The sequence below is a fragment of the Antechinus flavipes genome, chromosome 3, assembly GCF_016432865.1.
Source record: "Antechinus flavipes isolate AdamAnt ecotype Samford, QLD, Australia chromosome 3, AdamAnt_v2, whole genome shotgun sequence".
NCBI classification, from domain to species: Eukaryota; Metazoa; Chordata; class Mammalia; order Dasyuromorphia; family Dasyuridae; genus Antechinus; species Antechinus flavipes.
The window spans coordinates 516,542,182-516,562,076 of NC_067400.1; the positions used below are offsets into that span (position 1 = coordinate 516,542,182).

Consider the following 19,895-nt stretch of genomic DNA (forward strand, 5'->3'; position numbering starts at 1 on the left):
GTATAATGATCTCCTGGTTCTGCTCATTTCACTTAGCATCAGTTCATGTAAGTCTCGCCAGTCCTCTCTGTATTCATCCTGCTGGTCATTTCTTACAGAACAATAATATTCCATAACATTCATATACCATAATTTACCCAGCCATTCTCCAATTGATGGGCATCCATTCATTTTCCAGTTTCTAGCCACTACAAACAGGGCTGCTACAAACATTTTGGCACATACAGGTCCCTTTCCCTTCTTCAGTATTTCTTTGGGATATAAGCCCAATAGAAACACTGCTGGATCAAAGGGTATGCACAATTTGATAATTTTTTGGGCATAATTCCAGATTGCTCTCCAGAATGGTTGGATTCGTTCACAACTCCACCAACAATGCAATAGTGTCCCAGTTTTCCCGCATCCCCTCCAACATTCATCATTATTTTTTCCTGTCATCTTAGCCAATCTGACAGGTGTGTAGTGGTATCTCAGAGTTGTCTTAATTTGCATTTCTCTGATCAATAATGATTTGGAACACTCTTTCATATGAGTGGTAATAGTTTCAATTTCATCCTCTGAAAATTGTCTGTTCATATCCTTTGACCATTTATCAATTGGAGAATGGCTTGATTTCTTATAAATTTGAGTCAGTTCTCTATATATTTTGGAAATGAGGCCTTTATCAGAACCTTTAACTGTGAAAATGTTTTCCCAGTTTGTTGCTTCCCTTCTAATCTTGTTTGCATTAGTTTTATTTGTACAAAGGCTTTTTAATTTGATGTAATCGAAATTTTCTATTTTGTGATCAGTAATGGTCTCTAGTTCATCTTTGGTCACAAATTTCTTTCTCCTCCACAAGTCTGAGAGATAAACTATTCTATGTTCCTCTAATTTATTTATAATCTTGTTCTTTATGCCTAGGTCATAGACCCATTTTGATCTTATCTTGGTATATGGTGTTAAGTGTGGGTCCATGCCTAATTTCTGCCATACTAATTTCCAATTATCCCAGCAGTTTTTATCAAATAATGAATTCTTTTCCCAGAAGTTAGGGGCTTTGGGTTTGTCAAACACTAGATTGCTATAATTGACTATTCTGTCTTGTGAGCCTAGCCTTTTCCACTGATCCACTAATCTATTTCTTAGCCAATACCAAATGGTTTTGGTGACTGCTGCTTTATAATATAATTTTAGATCAGGTACAGCTAGGCCACCTTCATTTGATTTTTTTTTCATTAATTCCCTTGAGATTCTCGACTTTTTATTGTTCCATATGAATTTTGTTGTTATTTTTTCTAGATCAATAAAATATTTTCTTGGAAGTCTGATTGGTATAGCACTAAATAAATAGATTAGTTTAGGGAGTATTGTCATCTTTATTATGTTCGCTCGGCCGATCCAAGAGCACTTAATATTTTTCCAATTATTTAAGTCTGACTTTATTTGTGTGGAGACTTTTTTATAATTTTGCTCATATAATTCCTGACTTTCCTTTGGTAGATAGATTCCCAAATATTTTATGGTATCAACAGTTATTCTGAATGGAATTTCTCTTTGTATCTCTTGCTGTTGGGTTTTGTTGGTGATGTATAAAAATGCTGAGGATTTATGGGGATTTATTTTGTAGCCAGCTACTTTGCTAAAATTATGAATTATTTCCAATAGCTTTTTAGTAGAATCTCTGGGGTTCTCTAGGTATACCATCATATCATCTGCAAAGAGTGATAGTTTGGTTTCCTCATTGCCTACTCTAATTCCTTTAATTTCTTTCTCGACTCTTATTGCCGAGGCTAGTGTTTCTAATACGATATTAAATAATAATGGTGATAGTGGGCAACCTTGCTTCACTCCAGATCTTACTGGGAAAGGTTCCAGTTTTTCCCCATTGCATATGATGCTTACTGATGGTTTTAAATATATGCTCCTGACTATTTTAAGGAAAAGTCCATTTATTCCTATGCTCTCAAGTGTTTTTATTAGGAATGGATGTTGGATTTTATCAAATGCTTTTTCTGCATCTATTGAGATGATCATATGGTTTTTGTTTGTTTGGTTATTGATATAGTCAATTATGCTAATAGTTTTCCTAATATTGAACCAGCCCTGCATTCCTGGTATAAATCCTACTTGGTCGTAGTGTATTATCCTGGGGATGATTTTCTGTAATCTTTTTGCTAATATTTTATTTAAGATTTTAGCATCAATATTCATTAGGGAGATTGGTCTATAATTTTCTTTCTCTGTTTTCAGCCTACCTGGTTTAGGTATCAGTACCATGTCTGTGTCATAAAAGGAGTTTGGTAGAACTCCTTCAATCCCTATTTTTTCAAATAGTTTATATAACATTGGAGTTAATTGTTCTTTAAATGTTTGGTAGAATTCACATGTAAATCCATCTGGTCCTGGGGATTTTTTCTTAGGGAGTTGATTGATAGTTTGTTCTATTTCTTTTTCTGAGATGGGACTGTTTAGGATATTTACTTCTTCCTCTGTTAGTTTGGGCAAGCTATATTTTTGGAGGTATTTTTCTATTTCATTTAAGTTGTCGAATTTATTGGCATAAAGTTGGGCAAAGTAACTCCTAATTATTGCTCTAATTTCCTCTTCGTTAGTGGCGAGTTCTCCCTTTTCATTTTTAAGACTAACAATTTGATTTTCCTCTTTCCTTTTTTTAATCAGATTTACTAAGGGTTTGTCTATTTTGTTGGTTTTTTCATAGAACCAACTCTTAGTTTTATTAATCAATTCAATAGTTTTTTTACTTTCAATTTTATTGATCTCACCTTTTATTTTTAGAATTTCAAGTTTAGTGTTTGACTGGGGGTTTTTAATTTGTTCCTTTTCTAGCATTTTTAATTGCAAACCCAATTCATTGATCTTCTCTTTCTCTATTTTATACAAATAGGCCTCTAGAGATATGAAATTTCCCCTTATTACCGCTTTGGCTGCATCCCATACATTTTGGTATGATGTCTCATTATTATCGTTTTCTTGGGTGAAGTTATTAATTATGTCTATGATTTGCTGTTTCACCCAATCATTCTTTAGTATGAGATTATTTAGTTTCCAATTATTTTTTGGTCTACTTCCCCCTGGTTTTTTGTTGAATGTAATTTTCATTGCATCGTGGTCTGAAAAGGATGCATTTACTATTTCTGCCTTACTGCATTTGAGTTTGAGGTTTTTATGTCCTAATGTATGGTCAATTTTTGTATAGGTTCCATGAACTGCTGAAAAGAAAGTGTATTCCTTTCTGTCTCCATTACATTTTCTCCAGAGATCTATCATATCTAACTTTTCTAGTATTCTATTTACCTCTTTGACTTCTTTCTTATTTATTTTGTGGTTTGATTTATCTAATTCTGAGAGTGCAAGGTTGAGATCTCCCACTATTATAGTTTTACTGTCTATTTCTTCTTGCAGCTCTCTTAGTTTCTCTTTTAAGAATTTAGATGCTACCCCACTTGGTGCATATATGTTTAATATAGATAGTGCTTCATTATCCATGCTACCCTTTAGCAAGATATAGTGTCCTTCCTTATCTCTTTTAATTAGGTCAATTTTTGCTTTAGTTTGATCTGAGATCAGGATGGCTACCCCTGCTTTTTTGACTTCACCTGAAGCATAGTAGATTTTGCTCCAACCTTTTACCTTTAACCTGCATGTATCTCCCCGCTTCAGGTGTGTTTCCTGTAAACAACATATTGTAGGATTCTGGCTTTTAATCCATTCTGCTAACCGCTTCCTCTTTATGGGGGAGTTTACCCCATTCACATTTATGGTTAGAATGACCAATTCTGTATTACTTGCCATCTTGTTAACCCCGGTTTATGCTTTTCTCCCTTCTTTCCCCTTTCCCCCCCTTCCCAGTATTAAGCTTGTGAGCACCACTTGCTTCTCACAGCCCTCCCTTTTTAGTATCCCTCCCCCCGCCTTAGAGTTCCTCCCCCTATCTTACCCCTTTCCCTCCCAGTTCCCGTATTCCCTTCCTCTTAGCTTATTCCTTCCCTTTTCACTTTTCCCTTCTTACTTTTCAATGAGGTGGGAGAAGTTTCACCATAGATTGAATATGTCTTAAGATTTTTCACTTAAAGCCAATTCTGAAGGTAGTAAGATACCCACTATATTCATCCCCCTCCATTCTTTCTCTCAGATATAATAGGTTTCCTATGCCTCTTCATGAGATGTACTACCCCCACTTTCCCCTTTTTCTGGTACAATGTCCTTTCCACATCAATTTCTAGAACAAGGTATACATGTATTCTTTATACATCTATATAGTCAAAATATAGTTCCCAAGATTAATCTTTACCTTTTTAGATTTCTCTTGAGTTCTATATTTGTAGATCAAACTTTTTGTTAAGTTCTGGTTTTTTCATCAGAAATAGATGAAATTCGCTCACTTCGTTGAATGTCCATCTTCTTCCCTGGAAAAAGATGCTCATTCTCGCTGGGTAAGTTATTTTTGGTTGCATACCAAGTTCCTTAGCCTTTCGGAATATCATATTCCAGGCCCTTTGATCTTTTAATGTGGATGCTGCCAGATCCTGGGTGATCCTTATTGTGGCTCCTTGATACTTGAATTGGGTTTTTCTGGCCGCTTGCAATATTTTTTCCTTCATCTGAGGGTTCTGGCATTTGGCCACTATATTCCTTGGTGTTTTGATTTTAGGATCCCTTTCAGTGGGTGATCGATGAATCCTTTCAATGTTTATTTTTTCCTCTGTTCCTATGACTTCTGGGCAGTTCTCTTTGATAATTTCCTGGAAAATAGTGTCCAGGCTCTTTTTTTCATCATGTTTTTCTGGAAGTCCAATGATTCTCAGATTGTCTCTCCTGGATCTGTTTTCCAGGTCTGTTGTCTTCCCCAGAAGGTATTTCACATTTTTCTCCATTGTTTGATTTTTTTGGATTTGCTTGACTGATTCTTCTTGTCTCCTCGAGTCATTCAATTCCACTTGTTCAAGTCTGATTTTCAGTGAAGTATTCTCTTCACTCACTTTTTTAAAATCTTTTTCTAATAGTCCAATTGAGTTCTTTTGTTCTGTGGAATTTTTTTCCATTTCGCCAATTTTGTTTTCCAGTTCACCAATCCTGTTTTTCAAGGATTTTACTTCTTTATCCACTCTCTCTTTAACTTTCTCCAGGCTCTTTTGCCAAGCCTCCCTCTCTTTTTCCCAAGCTTCCCTCTCCTTTTGCCAAGCCTCACTCTGCTTTCCCCATTTTTCTTCTAGCTCCCTTGTGAGAGCCTTTTTAATCACTTCTATGAGGTCCATCTGTGCTGAGGAACAGACGATCTCCTCCTTTGGGGATTCACCTGGGGACTGCCTGTTTTTAGTCTCCTCAGGATTTAGAGTCTGCTCTCTATCTGTGTAGAAGCTGTCAAGGGTTAAAGTCCTCTTCAGCTTCTTGCTCATTCTGTCTATTAATCAGTGACAAACTACCAAAGAAAAACAGAAAAAACTGGATTCTTTCTTTGGGGGAGGGGTTGGGTATGTTATCGAGCTTCCTCTACAGACTGCAGGGGGCAGCAGTGAGGCACACAGTCCTGCTAGCAGGACTGTGTGCACCTGAGCCCAGAGCGTGCTGAGTCACTGTGGGGGGGGAAGGCGGGGACGGCCAGTTCCCGAGAGACTCCAGCTGTTTGGGGTTGTATTCTTCAGCCCCGGTGTTTTTAGCTTCCCTGCTGGGCTGCTGACTTGCTGCTGGAGCAAAGTAACCAAACCTGTAGCGAAGCTCTCCCCGCAGAGACAGCTGCGATCACTCCCCACCCCCTCTCCAGTCTGTTCCCGTGCTCTCACTGCCGCTGCCCTCAGCCTGCGCCCGATCCGAAACCGTCCCAGCCTTCAAGTAAAGACAGACCTTTCTTGGCGGATCTCAAGGATGGCTTCTCTTGGTAACTATATGTGGGTTTTTTTTCAGTCAAGCATTGATTCAGAGGCTTGTAATGAAGTGGATAGTGAGAGAAAGCGCGGAGCTTATGCAGCTGTGAGCCTCCTCGCCGCCATCTTAACCCCTCTATTGACTTTTAAAGCCTTCACAAGTGGCCTATCTCTCTAGTCTCAGTATAGAGTATTCTCCTGATGCTTCTTGTACTCAATAATCCAGAAATTGGGCTGCTTCTTATTCCTTACACATAATACTGCATTTACCCTCACTTTGCCTTTGTTTCGGCCATCCCTCAACCTGGCATGTTGAGAATGCATTACCTTCTTACTCTGACTCTGAATCCCTTGTCATCTTTAAAACTCAATTCAAACACTACCTTCTATATGATGTTTTTCCTAAGAGCTCTCCATTATAAAATTACCCTAGATTTATTTTATATGTACTGGAAACTTGTTCTGATTTCCAAACATACCAGAAAATTGATGTTACAGCTACATTTAAAATAAAAGAAAAACAAATTGCTACCTAGGTATAGTTCAAAAAAGAATACCGGATGGAGGATCTCAAGCTCCTCAAAGAGAGAGGTTGTCTCATTCTTTGTATTTTCAGAGTCTAGTAGAGTGCCTGGCAGAGAGGTGGTGATTAATAAATGCTTGAATTGAGCTTGAGGCACTGCTGGATGGTTGGTGCCCTATGCCATCCTATTCTCTGACAGTTACTATGTGTGTAACTATGGGCAAGGTCATGACCATTAATAATCTCAGACAACCCTGAAAAGTTTATCTACTAAGTTATCTATAAAAGAAAGTTGATATCTCATAGAAAATGGTAATGTTTCCATACTAACAAAATGATGATGTTTAGTATATCATGGTAAAAAGGGAAAGGAGGAGTGGGAAGTTTCAAGGTCTATAATTACTGCTGCAGTTACTGGTAAATGAACTAATAGGAATTCAAGATACAGCTGCAGCTTGGAGCATAAATCTCCTCCATTATTCCCATCTTGAGGTGTGGCAACACCACCTGAAAAGGTATATAACGTGCTTAAGGATTCTTACTTTCTAGAAATAAAAATTTTCACATCTCTCAAAGAAGGAAACACTAAACCTGAAGTCAGGATATCTGAACTCAAATTCTAAATTTCAATACTTAATGATTGTATGAGAATAGGCAAGACACATCACTTAAATCTTGCTTGAGTTTCAATTTTCTCATTAGTAAAAAAAAGGGGATAATAATGCCTGTACAATTTACTTCAGAGGGTTGTTGAGCCCAAAGCACTTTATAAACAATAAAGTGCTATAGGAATTGTATTTTTGGTTATAAGAAAATATATAATAATATATAATAAGCTATTTTGTTATAATTCATTATGCAGTGCTATTATAACAAACTTTGAAATATTTCCTATTATTAACAACATAATTGTTATGGCGCAGTGGATAGAACACCAGCCCTGGATTCAGGAGGACCTGAGTTCAAATCTGGTCTCAGACACTTTGACACTTCCTAGCTGTGTGACCCTGGGCAAGTCACTTAACCCTAATTGCCTCAGCAAAAAAAAAAAAAAAAACATACGAGAAGAAGTCTTTGAAAAAAAATCTTTTTTTGCATTTAGTGTTAGAAAAGCTGTTACTTATCAACTATTCAAATCTCTCAATTTTACTTAAAAGACAGGACTTGAGAGAGAAGTGACTGGCCCAAGTGACTATTACATAGCTAGTGGCAGGATCAATATTATATATAATTGGAGTCAACAATTTCAAACCATTATTTTTTTCATCTGTTCCTATTTAAAATTTCCTATTTTTTAAATTAAAGCTTTTTATTTTCAAAACATATGCATGGATAATTTTTCAACACTGACTCTTGCAAAACTTTTTGTCCCAAATTTCCCCTTTTCTCTACCCACTCCCGTAGATGGCAAGTAATCCAATATATGTTAAACATGCTAAAATATATGTCAAATCCAATATATATATATATATATATATATATATGTAATATATATATATATACACACATACATATACATACTTACACACATACACACACATATATATATATATATACACACACATATATACACATATTTATGTAATTATCTTGACACACAAGAAAAATCAGATCAAAAAGGGAAAAGAGAAAGAAAACAAAATGCAAGTGAACAACAAAAGTGAAAATGCTGCGTAGTGATCCACACTCAGTTCCCACAGCCCTCTCTTTGGGTGTAAATAGCTCTCTTCATCACAAGATCATTGGAACTGACCTAAATCATTTCATTGTGGAAAAGAGCCACGTCCATCAAAATTGATTATCATATAATCTTCTTGCTGCCATGTACAATGATCTCCTGGTTCTGCTCATTTCACTTAGCATCAGTTCATGTAAGTCTCTCCAGGCCTCTCTGAACTCATTCTGCTGATTATTATTTATAGAATAATAATATCCCATAATATTCATATACCATAATTTATTCAGCCATTTTACAATTGATGGGCATCCATTCAATTTCCAGTTTTTTGCCACTACAAACTGCCACAAACATTTTTGCACATGTGAGTCCCTCTCCCTCCTTTACAATCTCTTTGGGATATAAGCCCAGTAGAAACACTGCTAGATCAAAGGGTATGCACATCTTGATTGTCCTTTGGGCATAGAATTTCCTTATCCTAAAAGACAGAAATAAAAATATTTTCTTTTCAAAATTATGGGTAAAGAAAATGGAAGTGATGATGGGAAATATATATGACAGAAAAATACAAAAGTTACTCCAATGACTAGAGGTGCCTTATAGGGAGATACTTCTTCTAAAGCTCCACAGATAATTTATTTCACATTTTTTACCAGATATCAATAAAAATGGGTCTTCACTATTATTGAGAGTACAGATTTAGATAGATTAATTGGCTGACTAAGATCCCTTTCCTAACACTTTTTTTCAAATAGACAGAGTAAGAGCCTTGCTCAATGTGATAGAGGTGTTGCTAGTAGTTATGGGATCTAAATACAGGTTCTCTGATTCCAAACTCATTACTCTTTTTACTATATGATAATTCCATGTCTATATCAAGGCAATCAATGATGTTGATCAAAAATTACTTCCTTTCCCCAGAAGTGACTATAAAATCTAGGAGCTTCTCCCAAACAAATCTTTGTATGGCATGGTATCAAATTCTTTCCTCCCAGGCAATATTTTGGTCACTCTCCTCTGTCCTCTTCTCATGCTCTAGGTGATCAGTTTCCATATTAAAAGTATTTCCAGGTTTCACAGGCAATGAGGCAGGCATAATGCCTCTGTAGATTTTCAATTCAGTAGTCAGTCTAATACCTTCTTCTCTCTCACACTTTCTTTTCATGCCTCCCAAACACTAGGCTAGCTCTGGCAATACATGGAGTCAACCTCATCATCTAACTATATATCCCTGGAAAGTATATTGCCAAGGTTAAGTGTACCTATCTACAGTATCAAAAAATTTCTCAATTTGCTGTAACAGATGGTTCCACATATAGATGGTTTGTTGCTAGCTGGTGAAGAACCTAAGTTTTTTTGGTGTTAACTGTTAGGCCAAAATGAGCACAAATAGCAGTGAATCAATCAATACTCTCTTGCATCTCAGCCTTAGAAGCTGCAATGTGTCTATTAACAAGAAGTTGAGCACCAATTCTTCCCTCCACAGTAGTCTTGGCTTGTAGCCTTTTCAGGTTAAATAATATACCATCAGAAACTTGGCTTTTCTCAGCAATTAGGTGATTCAGGCCAGTTCCAATAAACTTGTGAAGGAGAATGCCATCTGCATCCAGAGAGAAGTGTATCAGGACTAAAAGTGGATCACAACATAGTATTTTCCCTTTTTTTGTTGTTTGCTTGCTTGCTTTTTTCTTTCTCATTTTTCCCTTTCTGATGAGATTTTTTTTTTTGGTGCAGCATGACAAATGTGGAAATGTTTAGAAGAATTGCTCATGCTACTCTATATTGCATTACTTGCTATCTAGGAAAGGAGGTGAGGAGGAAGAGAGGGAGAAAAATTTGGACACAAGGTTTTGCAAAGCTGAATGTTTAAAATTATCTTTGCGTGTATTTTGAAAAATAAAAAGCTATTGTAAAAAAGAAAAATAATTTACCATCAGTATAGTAGCTGATCTTGATAATGGCACCATTGAAGACATCTCACTGAATGTCTGGTAACATTTCTGAAAACATCATGCTAAAAATCACAGGAGCATACACAAAGACCTATTTCATTCTGTTGCTGATTGGGAAAGTATAAGAACACCATTATTACCCAGAGCCAGTGTAAGCATAGTCATGAAACTGTCATAAAGTACTGAGGAACTTTTTTAGGTGACCATATTTTTGCTTCTGATGACTGACAGTACAAAGGCCTTGACCAGACTGATGAATACTGTGTACAGACCTCTGTTCTGCTCCTGTCATTTCACGTGGAGTTGTCAGGAAGCAAAGTTCTCCAGTCCTTTCTGAAGCCATACTGGCTCTTAGGTAGATGACCATAGGTGAAGAATCAGCCTGTTCAGGAAGACTCTGTTAAGACTCTTGTTGGCAATGACTAAGAGAAAGACATCCCTGTGATTGTCATAGGAAACCTATTTCCTTTTCCATTATAGAGATGAACAATGGAAGCCATCCTTGAACTCCTGGGGAATAATTTCCTCTTGCCACATAACCCAGAAGATTTCAGTCAGATTTCATATTAGCAGTGGAACCCATGACTTGTAAGTCACCTGGAACACAACCAGGTGCATTGTGACACAAAAAGAGCCTAATGACACTTAAAACCTCTTCTTGAATTGGAAGTTTGGCTGAAATCAACCTCTACCTGAAGTGCACAGTCATACCTCCACCTAAGGCATATGGCTGATGACAATTTACTGAGAATGCTATGGAAGTGTTTGGCCCTTCTCTTCAAGATCATGCCTTTATTACACATTAGCATGGCTCTATTAGTGCTGAGTAGCTGAGATGCACCCTAAGTTTTTAGTCCATCATTATCTCAGAGCATCATAGAAGTGCTTAGGATTATTACTGTCAGCATAAAGTTGAATTGCACATGTCTTTTTACTGAGTCAAGAATCCTGCAACTCTCTAAACCTTGCTTTGATTTTTGATGGTATTAAACACTGGCTTCTTAGAGATGGACAAACTAACCTGCTAGTAACCCTGTGGAGTTCTTTTTTCATTTAGCAGTTTATGAATGTCTTCATCATTTTCATCAAACCAATTCTGATATTTGCAATTGTTCTGAGCCAGATGAATAAATATGGTGCTGTACACCACGTCTGAAAGCTGCCCACTCCTTTTCTGCTCCACTGTTGCTGTGTTGGCTCAGCTTTCCCTCCAAATTAGTAACAAACTGTTCACACTGGAAGTGCTCTATCCTGCTGACATTAAGTATTCTGGTAGTTACCTTGTTTTGGGGATTACACTTTCATTGAACGTGAACGTTTAATTTGGAGAGGATAATCTATGCAGTACTCTGTACCACACATCACCTTCAACAACTCACATATCTCGTGTCTATTAATAATGCCAATGTTTGCTGTGAGGGTACATCTATGACATTTTATGGCACTTAGGTAAATGGAAGCCATTGTTAATGGTGAAATGGCCATAAGACACCTGCAAGGCTTTAGTAGTGGGTGACCACTGCTGTTTTTGTTTCTGACTCCATTCTTCCCAAGGACTTCCAGACATATCTGTGTCTGTGTCTATTCCATCTAGTAAAGTCATAATTACAAGTTTGTCCTCTTTTGGCACACTGATGCTGAGGGGTCTCCAGGTCTTCATAAACATTTTCTTAGACCTCTTTAGGATTCATCACAGTGGGAGCATATGCACCAACATGATGCTTTCCTGAAAGTAGCAACTGCATTGTCATAAATAAGCCTGTCATTCACTCCTTTTGAGACGCATATAAGCTTGTTGATTAAATTACTTTTGATTTTAAAACTTATGCCAGCTTCATGGTGTTTCTCATCACTCTAGTCACTCCAGAAAGGCATGTATCTAGCTCCTACTTCAGTAAGCTGTTCTTCATTTGTCAGCTTTGTTTCACTCGGGACTGCTATTTAAATAGCAGTTGTTCCCGCAACAAGAGCTGGTCATCTTTCAGATCTAATGGCTTTCAAGCTGCCCATAAGTGTGCACACATTCCTTTGACCAATAGTGAGTGGAATCATCTTTGCAAGTTTTTTTGTACTTTTTTGTGTATTTCAACTGCAGGGTAGGATCCCCATCTGCTGAAGTAAGCAGGCCAAGGTTTGGTTAGGTGAGGCAACAATTTTTAGGGTACCTTTTGTTTTTTTCTCATTTAACAGTATTTTATTTTTAAATATTTCAACATATATTTTTGTAAGATTTTAAGTTCAAATTTTTCTACCTTCTTTCTCTCCCTCCCAAGATAGCAAGCAATCTGATATGTTAAGCATGTACAATCACATTAAAATATATTTCCACATTAGTCATGTTGTGAAAGAAGAATCAGAACAAAAGGAAAAAGCAAAAAAGTGAAAATAATATATTTTGATCTGTATTCAGACTCCATAGTTCTTGGGATGTGGATAGCATTTCTCATGATGAATTTTAAAAAATTTTCTTGAATCATTTTATTATTGAGAAGAGCTAAGACTATCAAAGTTGATTATCACACAATGCTGCTGATACTTTGCACAGCATTCTCCTGATTCTGCTCCCTTCAGTCAGTAATAGTATATAAAAGACTTTCTGGATTTTTTCTGAAACTTGTTGGCTCATCATTCGTTTTTTAGCATAACAGTATTCCATTACATTCATATAATACAACTGGCTTAGCCATTCTCTAATTAATGAGCATCTCCTCCATTTCCAATTCTTTGCCACCACAAAAAGAGTGGCTATAACAATTTTTGTACATGTGGGTCCTTTTCCTATTTTGATGATCCCTTTGGGTAGAGTGCTTCTTCTAGTCCTTACCTCATTCTAGCAGGTAATCAGTATTTAAAAAGGTGCTCAGGAGTCTACCAAATCCCACCACTGCTTCAGTCCAGCGAGGAAATGACCCTAAGGCCTGGGCTGCCTGTGTGCAGGGTTCTGACTACAGGTCCCTTGGTATCCACACACACCTGCTGCTTTGCCTCTTGCCTGTTGCCACAGGACTTTGAGGTAGATAAAAAGGCATGGGGAATGTCTTTTGACTTGAACGTAACTTGGTTAAGAGAGACAGAGTTGTGTCAAGTTGTCAGTCTCATTATCTCTTCCAGTCATCAAAGTCCAGTACAAGACAAAAGTCAAGATGATTGGCAATGGGCCAAGATGCAAAAAGTGATTTTGGCTTCTCTGATGTTTAACCAAGCTCTAAGGACCCCACAGCACCTTCTTCAGCCACCTTTATGATCTCTGGAACAAATCATTCTTATCCATTCTGTTGGGGGAAGTCTTTGTGTGCTTGGGGTAGATATGCCCTGATTCACTGACAGGTTTCAGACTCCTCAATTATCTTCAGTCTGGGTTAGCCATCTGGGTTAGCTCAGGGAGTGTCCACTGCTCATTCTATAGCTTCTTGGTGAAAGCGTAAGAGTTGGATAGCAGATGGATAACCAAGGGGGAAAGCAGCCCTAAAGAGAGCTTGACAGACAGCCCTTATTCCAGAGATATTAGTCTTCCCTAAATACCCATATATCTCCAAAGCAGGAACAATGATCTGAAAAAAGGATTAAAGGGAACAGGGGCTGGAGATCTCAATTGGGGGGGAGATAATAGGTTTAAAGAGAGAGAGAGAGGAGAGAGGAGAGAGGAGAGAGGAGAGAGGAGAGAGAAGAAAGGAGAGAGGAGAAAGGAGAGAGAAAGAGAGAGAGAGAGAGAGAGAGAGAGAGAGAGAGAGAGATTAAAAATCCAGTGAAATTCCGAGAAGTAATGTCTTCAAAGTAAAGAGAAAAGGTAAAATAGCTTTAGAAAGTAAAATGTTAGATATTGCCAATATCATCCAGATGCAGTGTTTTAAAGTAGGAAGACAAGGGTCAATTATGTGTGGCCAGGCACTCCTGGTATAAAGAGACACTGATTCTGAGGACAATCAATTTTAAACCAATTATGTCAGCTCCTTTCTAAACTGGAACTTTGGTTCTGAGATAATATAAGTTTATATTCAACATGAATAATTCTTTTGCCAATAAATTTCTCCTTCAACTCTTCATCATGATGTAGAGATGAAGACTGACTATGTGTCTGAATGCCTACAGAAAGAGAGGCTCATTACTAAGAAGTTAAGACATCAGGAGATGCATTTTTGGATCACATAAACTATGCTAGAAACTTTTTAGAAATATTTTTTCAGGTGCAGAGGTATTAAAATCTGTATTAGTAGAAAGAACAAGGACACCAATGAAATCATGGAGTGTATGTAACACTTATGTTTTTCAAACTATTTAAAGTTATATGACTTTATCTGATATAAATTAACTATTATTTATCAACCTCAGAGCTGAATTAAAGCTTTGAGAGGAAGCACTGTATAGTGGGAAGTGCACTGGTCTCTTAAGACATAAAACACCAATATTTGAGTATGGATCTTACACATGTGACTGTGTGACCGGAGGCAAGTTACATCTTTCATGTATAGCATCTGGATGATAATTCTTGCACTCCAGACATCAAAAAAGAAAGGCTTTGGAATATCTTATTGCAACTCAAACTGCTGGTTCATCTCTTCTGAAATGCAAGTACTTACATGCAGTAGACAAATATACAACAGCTGTAGATCATGGGTAATTCATCCAATAGCTACAAAAGGAAAAGACACAAAATTTGAATAACTGTTCACATCAAAATGAACATAACAATACAGAAAAACATCGTGTATATGTGTGTGTGTGTGTGTAGCAGATGGAAGGCCACTTTAGGGGAAGATGGCACATATGCCTATTGCTCTGAAGAAAGTATGTATCACTTTTCCCTGACCATTTGTACTTTGTTTATTTTTTAAAGTAAAGCTAAGGCTTGAAAAGCTCTTTTAACAGTTCAGCAAATAAAATTATGCAGCTATTACATATAGAGCCCTGTGCTAAGTATTAGAAAATCTCCTGCTCTCAAAGAATTACAATGTAAAAGATAGATATATGATACACAAATAACTGCAATACAAATGAAACATAAGGACATGAGAGGCAAAAAATGCTATGCAAGTCAGAGGAAAAAAAGATTTTTACTGGGAAAATCAAGGAAAACTTTATAGAGGATGTCCCATTTGACCTGGGTCTTAGAAGATGTTTAAGATTTGAATTGGTGGGAGTGGAATGGAGGGAAAAAACCTGAGCAAAAATATAATGTTAGGAGAACACGGGGAATATATGGAGAAAAGAAAAGTAGACCACTTTGAAACTTTGAGCACATAGAGAGGAACAGTTAATGACTAGAAAAGTAGGCTAATACTTGATTGTCAAAGACTTTATAGTTGGAAGGGAACTTAAAAGATTCATCCAGAGCAGAGATGTCAAAGATATTGCTCATAATACTTGAGTGCAGAATCAGATAAACATGTAATTAGTAAATATTTAATAAAATAAGTAAATATGCACAGGAACACAGATTATATTAATGTGTTTTTCTAAGTCAATATTCAACTGGATACATGACCCCTGTTTTTATTTAGGTTTGACACCATGATCTAGAATCTAAATTCTAGACTTTGCTCTCAGTGTGCCCTGTGCCTAAAGATCCTTTTGGTGGTGGGGCTGGGGGTGGTTAAAATTATTTTCATAGCAAGGAGTAATAATGAGATTTGAGCTCAGGTTTTTTGACTTTAAATTTAGTGATATATACATTATATCTTGCTGTAATGACCTAGAGTGCCAGGGGAGGGAGCAAGACTTTAATTCAATAAGCAAAAAGGAACTACTAGAAGTATTTTGAGCTATACACAAGAAAGATTAGTCATTAGATGTTATGGATGAATTGGAGTAGTGAGAAAATGGAGTCAGGCAGAACTATTAAAAAGCTCCTGAAACACTATCATAATAGATTTGAAAGGGAATTTAGAAATCAACTGTAGCCCAAGGAGAACAGTTAATTATATGGTAATGAAAGTCTACCCAAGGGTGATGACTATAGATTAGAAAGGGAGTAATTATAGCATTAGTTTACAGTATTAATTTTGTGGACCTGGCCAAATGACTGGATGTAGGGAAATAGGGTAATCCTTAAGAAAAACTGTTCTCTACTTCTGAGATATGACCCTGGCAAAACTCCAGAACCAGATTAAAACACAATTGCAAAATATTTTACAAAAACATTACTAAAACACAGAAAATGAATTTATGGTTTCCTAAGTCAAACTAAGGCCAGTTTAATAGCTGCTGGTTCTAGTTTAATTTGATGATTAAATATCTTGTTAACTGTGTCAGTAAAAAAGAAATAGAAATAATTAGCTGTAAAAAGCAACTTTTTAAATAATAGTTTAAATATTATCTAAATCGCAATTGTGTAGACACAACACTCCAAAGCTTCTTTAATTATTAAAATGAAACAGAAATGAAGAGATAATCTAGGAAGTCAGTAGAATAAAAATACCTGAACCTTTGTCAAATTAAAAGCTGTTTAATATAAGGAAAAAATAGATTCACAATTTATTCTTTCCTTATTATATGCTTCAGTTACTAGAAAAATGTTTATGAAAGTCAAATTAAAGCTTTTTATAATGAGTCATTTGAAAGCTACAATGAAAATTGAATAAATTTTTTATTCCAGGGAGGCAAAAAGATAATTTTCTTAATTTAATGGCAATATTAATATGCATGTCTTAACAAGAAGGGTATTAAATAAAATTGTTTTGGAATAGTGCCTCTTAAGAAAGACCCATAAAATTACATTAAAATAACATTCTAAAAAACAATAAAGAGAATTTCCCTTTCTCTTTATTTTATTCTTCCATGATTTATACAGAGTATACCAAATAGTTGAAAAGTACACTTAAGATTTTGAGATATCCTGTAATCATGGTCCATAGAATGAGATTTAAAATTAAAATGATAGGATCTTTTAATTTTATTAAAAGAAGTTATTTTTATTATGAAATTAATAATTAACAGCAAATATGAACAACTCAGCACATCTGCTGTTTTTTTGTAGAAATGCAGAAGTCACATATTGGCCTTAACTCTGCCTTAACCCTCCCCCAAGACTGGCAAATTTAGGTTTTTAAAGGCCACCAGAATGTAATTAATCTTTAGTCAGCCAACAGCAGATTTTCCTTCAAATTCCACCAGGGAAATTTATTCCCATTTTCTAAAATTAAAACAAAAAGCAGACATTTGTTTAACACAAAAAAGTGAGGTTTTTTTTTTTGTTGTTTTGTTCTGGTCACAATAACTCATCTATACAAAGATCTTGTAATGCTACTGAAAATCTACACTGGGAGAGTTATCGTGAGTTATTTTGAAATAATTATGTGTATTTCTCTAAAATGCTATTTTTCAAGGTACCAGTCTTTTGTGTTTTCCTGTAAAGGGGTGGATCTTCTGGACACAAGAAAATGGAAAGGCTTTTTGTAAAAGGAAAGATGATGCAAAGTCTGACCATTGAGCAATATGGCCAGTTGTCATCGTGACTCATATTAGATCTTCTGCCATTAGAGATCCAGTAGAGCCTACGATGTGTTCAGAGAGGACTAAGCAAGCCCTTTTCAGGGCCGCTCATCCACCTTTGAAGCCTGCCTAGCATTTAACTCTCAGTGGTGACTCCCAGAAGCTGTAGCACGTGCAGCAGTCACACCCCAGTAAAATTATCTTGGCAGATGGACTAAGCCAGGGTGAGAGACTCCAGTGAGCCTCAGACTTGTATGGTGAATTCTACCTCGAGTATGATTCTTCAACTACAGAATGAATTGTTCCAATGGCCAGGAAGGCAACTACAGCAGGCTCTGGGGAACACTTGGTCAGACATCAAAGATACCTAAGTCATCCACTGCCTCCCCGGCCACTGCCAGCCCTCCTAACCACTGTCTTGCCACTGGGCTTAGATAACACCAAAAGAGTAAGATTGAAGATTCTGTACAACTCTTAAATCCACTTAAATCCAATTCATGAACAGTGAAGACATCACGCTGTGATGTCATTGGTCCTCTTTGAAAACGCAAGACAAACAACAGACATCTAGTATCTTCCAGATAATCTCAGTGATGGTACAGAATCTTCCAAGTAAAACCTAGTGTAGCCTCAGTCATTAGGATTTATATCATTAAAAAGCCCATTCTGGGTGGCTGAGAAAACAACACAGGATGCCTTAGAATGAACAGATCGGCCTGATTTTGAATATCACATGGTTCTTTTTATCTTTCACTCTACCCCCGATAAAGAAACAGAAAGAGGTCACATAAAGAATTAAGGACTAGTTTATATTTTTCTATTTCATGGGTTGACCAAGAAAGATGATTCATCATCTAATGACCAATTTGCTGGTAAAGTTCCTTTTTATATTCAGCAAAGTGAGTCCTCAAACAATAGGATCAAACAATTTGTTCTGAGGACCATATTAAAGTCCTTCCAGGACGGTAGAACTTGCCATAGCTCATGCTCTACTCACCAGCCTTCAAGATTCCTTTGAAGAAGAAACAAAGGCATTGTCCAGGATCACACAAGCTAGTGAATATCTGAGCCCTGATTTGAACTCAGGTCTTCTTGACCCTATGCTCAGAACTCTATCCACTGTACCAACCACCTAGTTGCTTTAGAAAAAGAAGAAATAAATACTAACATATCAATATAGCTTACTATCATTTCCTATGAAATACAAATTATTAGCCACTGACACAAAGATGAATATAGAGAATATATAAACTTCCTTGATGTAAAACACTCTTGTGTAGCAGAGGAGGAGGACATGGAATCCAATAATAAATGCTGCTTTAGAATGCAAAATAATTCTCAAAATTTAATGAAGAGCACTAAATGATGACACTGGGTGAAGGGCAATAGACATGAAATAGAATAATTACATTAGTATTTATGTCATCATTGATACGTGTTCTACATGTAGTTCTACATCAGGAAAACACCTACTTTTAAACTCTAAAAGCACTCTGATATGCTGCATGAGGAAAATGAAATGGCTTAAAGAGAAAAAGAGATAGGAAGACGGATCAAGCAAAAACACATAAGAAATCCATGTTCAAGTGAAAATATCAAGGAACTAGCTTTCAAGATTGTCTGAGAGCCTGATACTGAAATTTTGGAAAAAATTATAGATGACATTATTACTGAAATAGGCATTAGAGAGGATATAACTACTAACCCACATACCTATATCTATAAAACTATTACATGAATGACATATATGCATATGTACATACACATATACATTCATTGGGTATGAATGACTTCTTATTACAGACATCTTTTCTGTCACATTGATGATTGGAAAGGTGAAAAGAATATATTATTGTGTTTATTGTTTGCTGACTTTAATAACATCCTATATCATTTTGACTGGATAGAGCAAATAGAGTCTTAAAGGATTTTTAACAAAATGCTTCTACTATGCATATCAAGATGATATAAGATTCATTGATAAGATGAAAATTTTTGTTTGATGGGCCAATGATTATTAATATCAAGCAAAGTATAGAATAGTGAGATGTATTCTGGTAAAGTATTTGCTACTATTATGAGTAATGTCCAGCAGGAATTAGAAATGGAAGAGAGATTTCCTGTAGAAGGTGAGGCACTCTAAATTGTCCTATTTGTGAATGACATTCTAATCAACTCTCTTGCATCAAATCAAACAACACTGTAGAAATTCTTTACAGAGATCTGTAATTACTTGAAGGATTTAGCTTACCTTACAGGAAAAATAAAACCTAAACAAGTAGGTAAAGTATGCCTATTGTCCACATTCTAATAATTCTAATAACATTCATTAAATCCTTCCTATGTAGGGATACAAACATAAAAGTGAACCTTTTCTGCCTTCAACAAACTTAAATAGAGGATAAAGCAAGTATATGTGTAGTTATATACAAGACAGAATGAATAGATAC

At 36.2% G+C, this 19,895-nt stretch overlaps 1 protein-coding gene across 2 annotated transcripts in view; it reads right to left on the bottom strand.

The window, feature by feature from the left end:
- Window positions 1-19,895, bottom strand: part of ACER3 (alkaline ceramidase 3) — a 190,268-nt gene that overhangs the window by 61,486 nt on the left and 108,887 nt on the right. For both annotated transcript variants that reach the window (XM_051987064.1, XM_051987065.1), the window contains one exon: window positions 14,595-14,647. In XM_051987064.1, coding sequence (XP_051843024.1) covers window positions 14,595-14,647 — 53 coding nt within the window. The remainder of the gene's footprint in view (window positions 1-14,594; window positions 14,648-19,895) is intronic.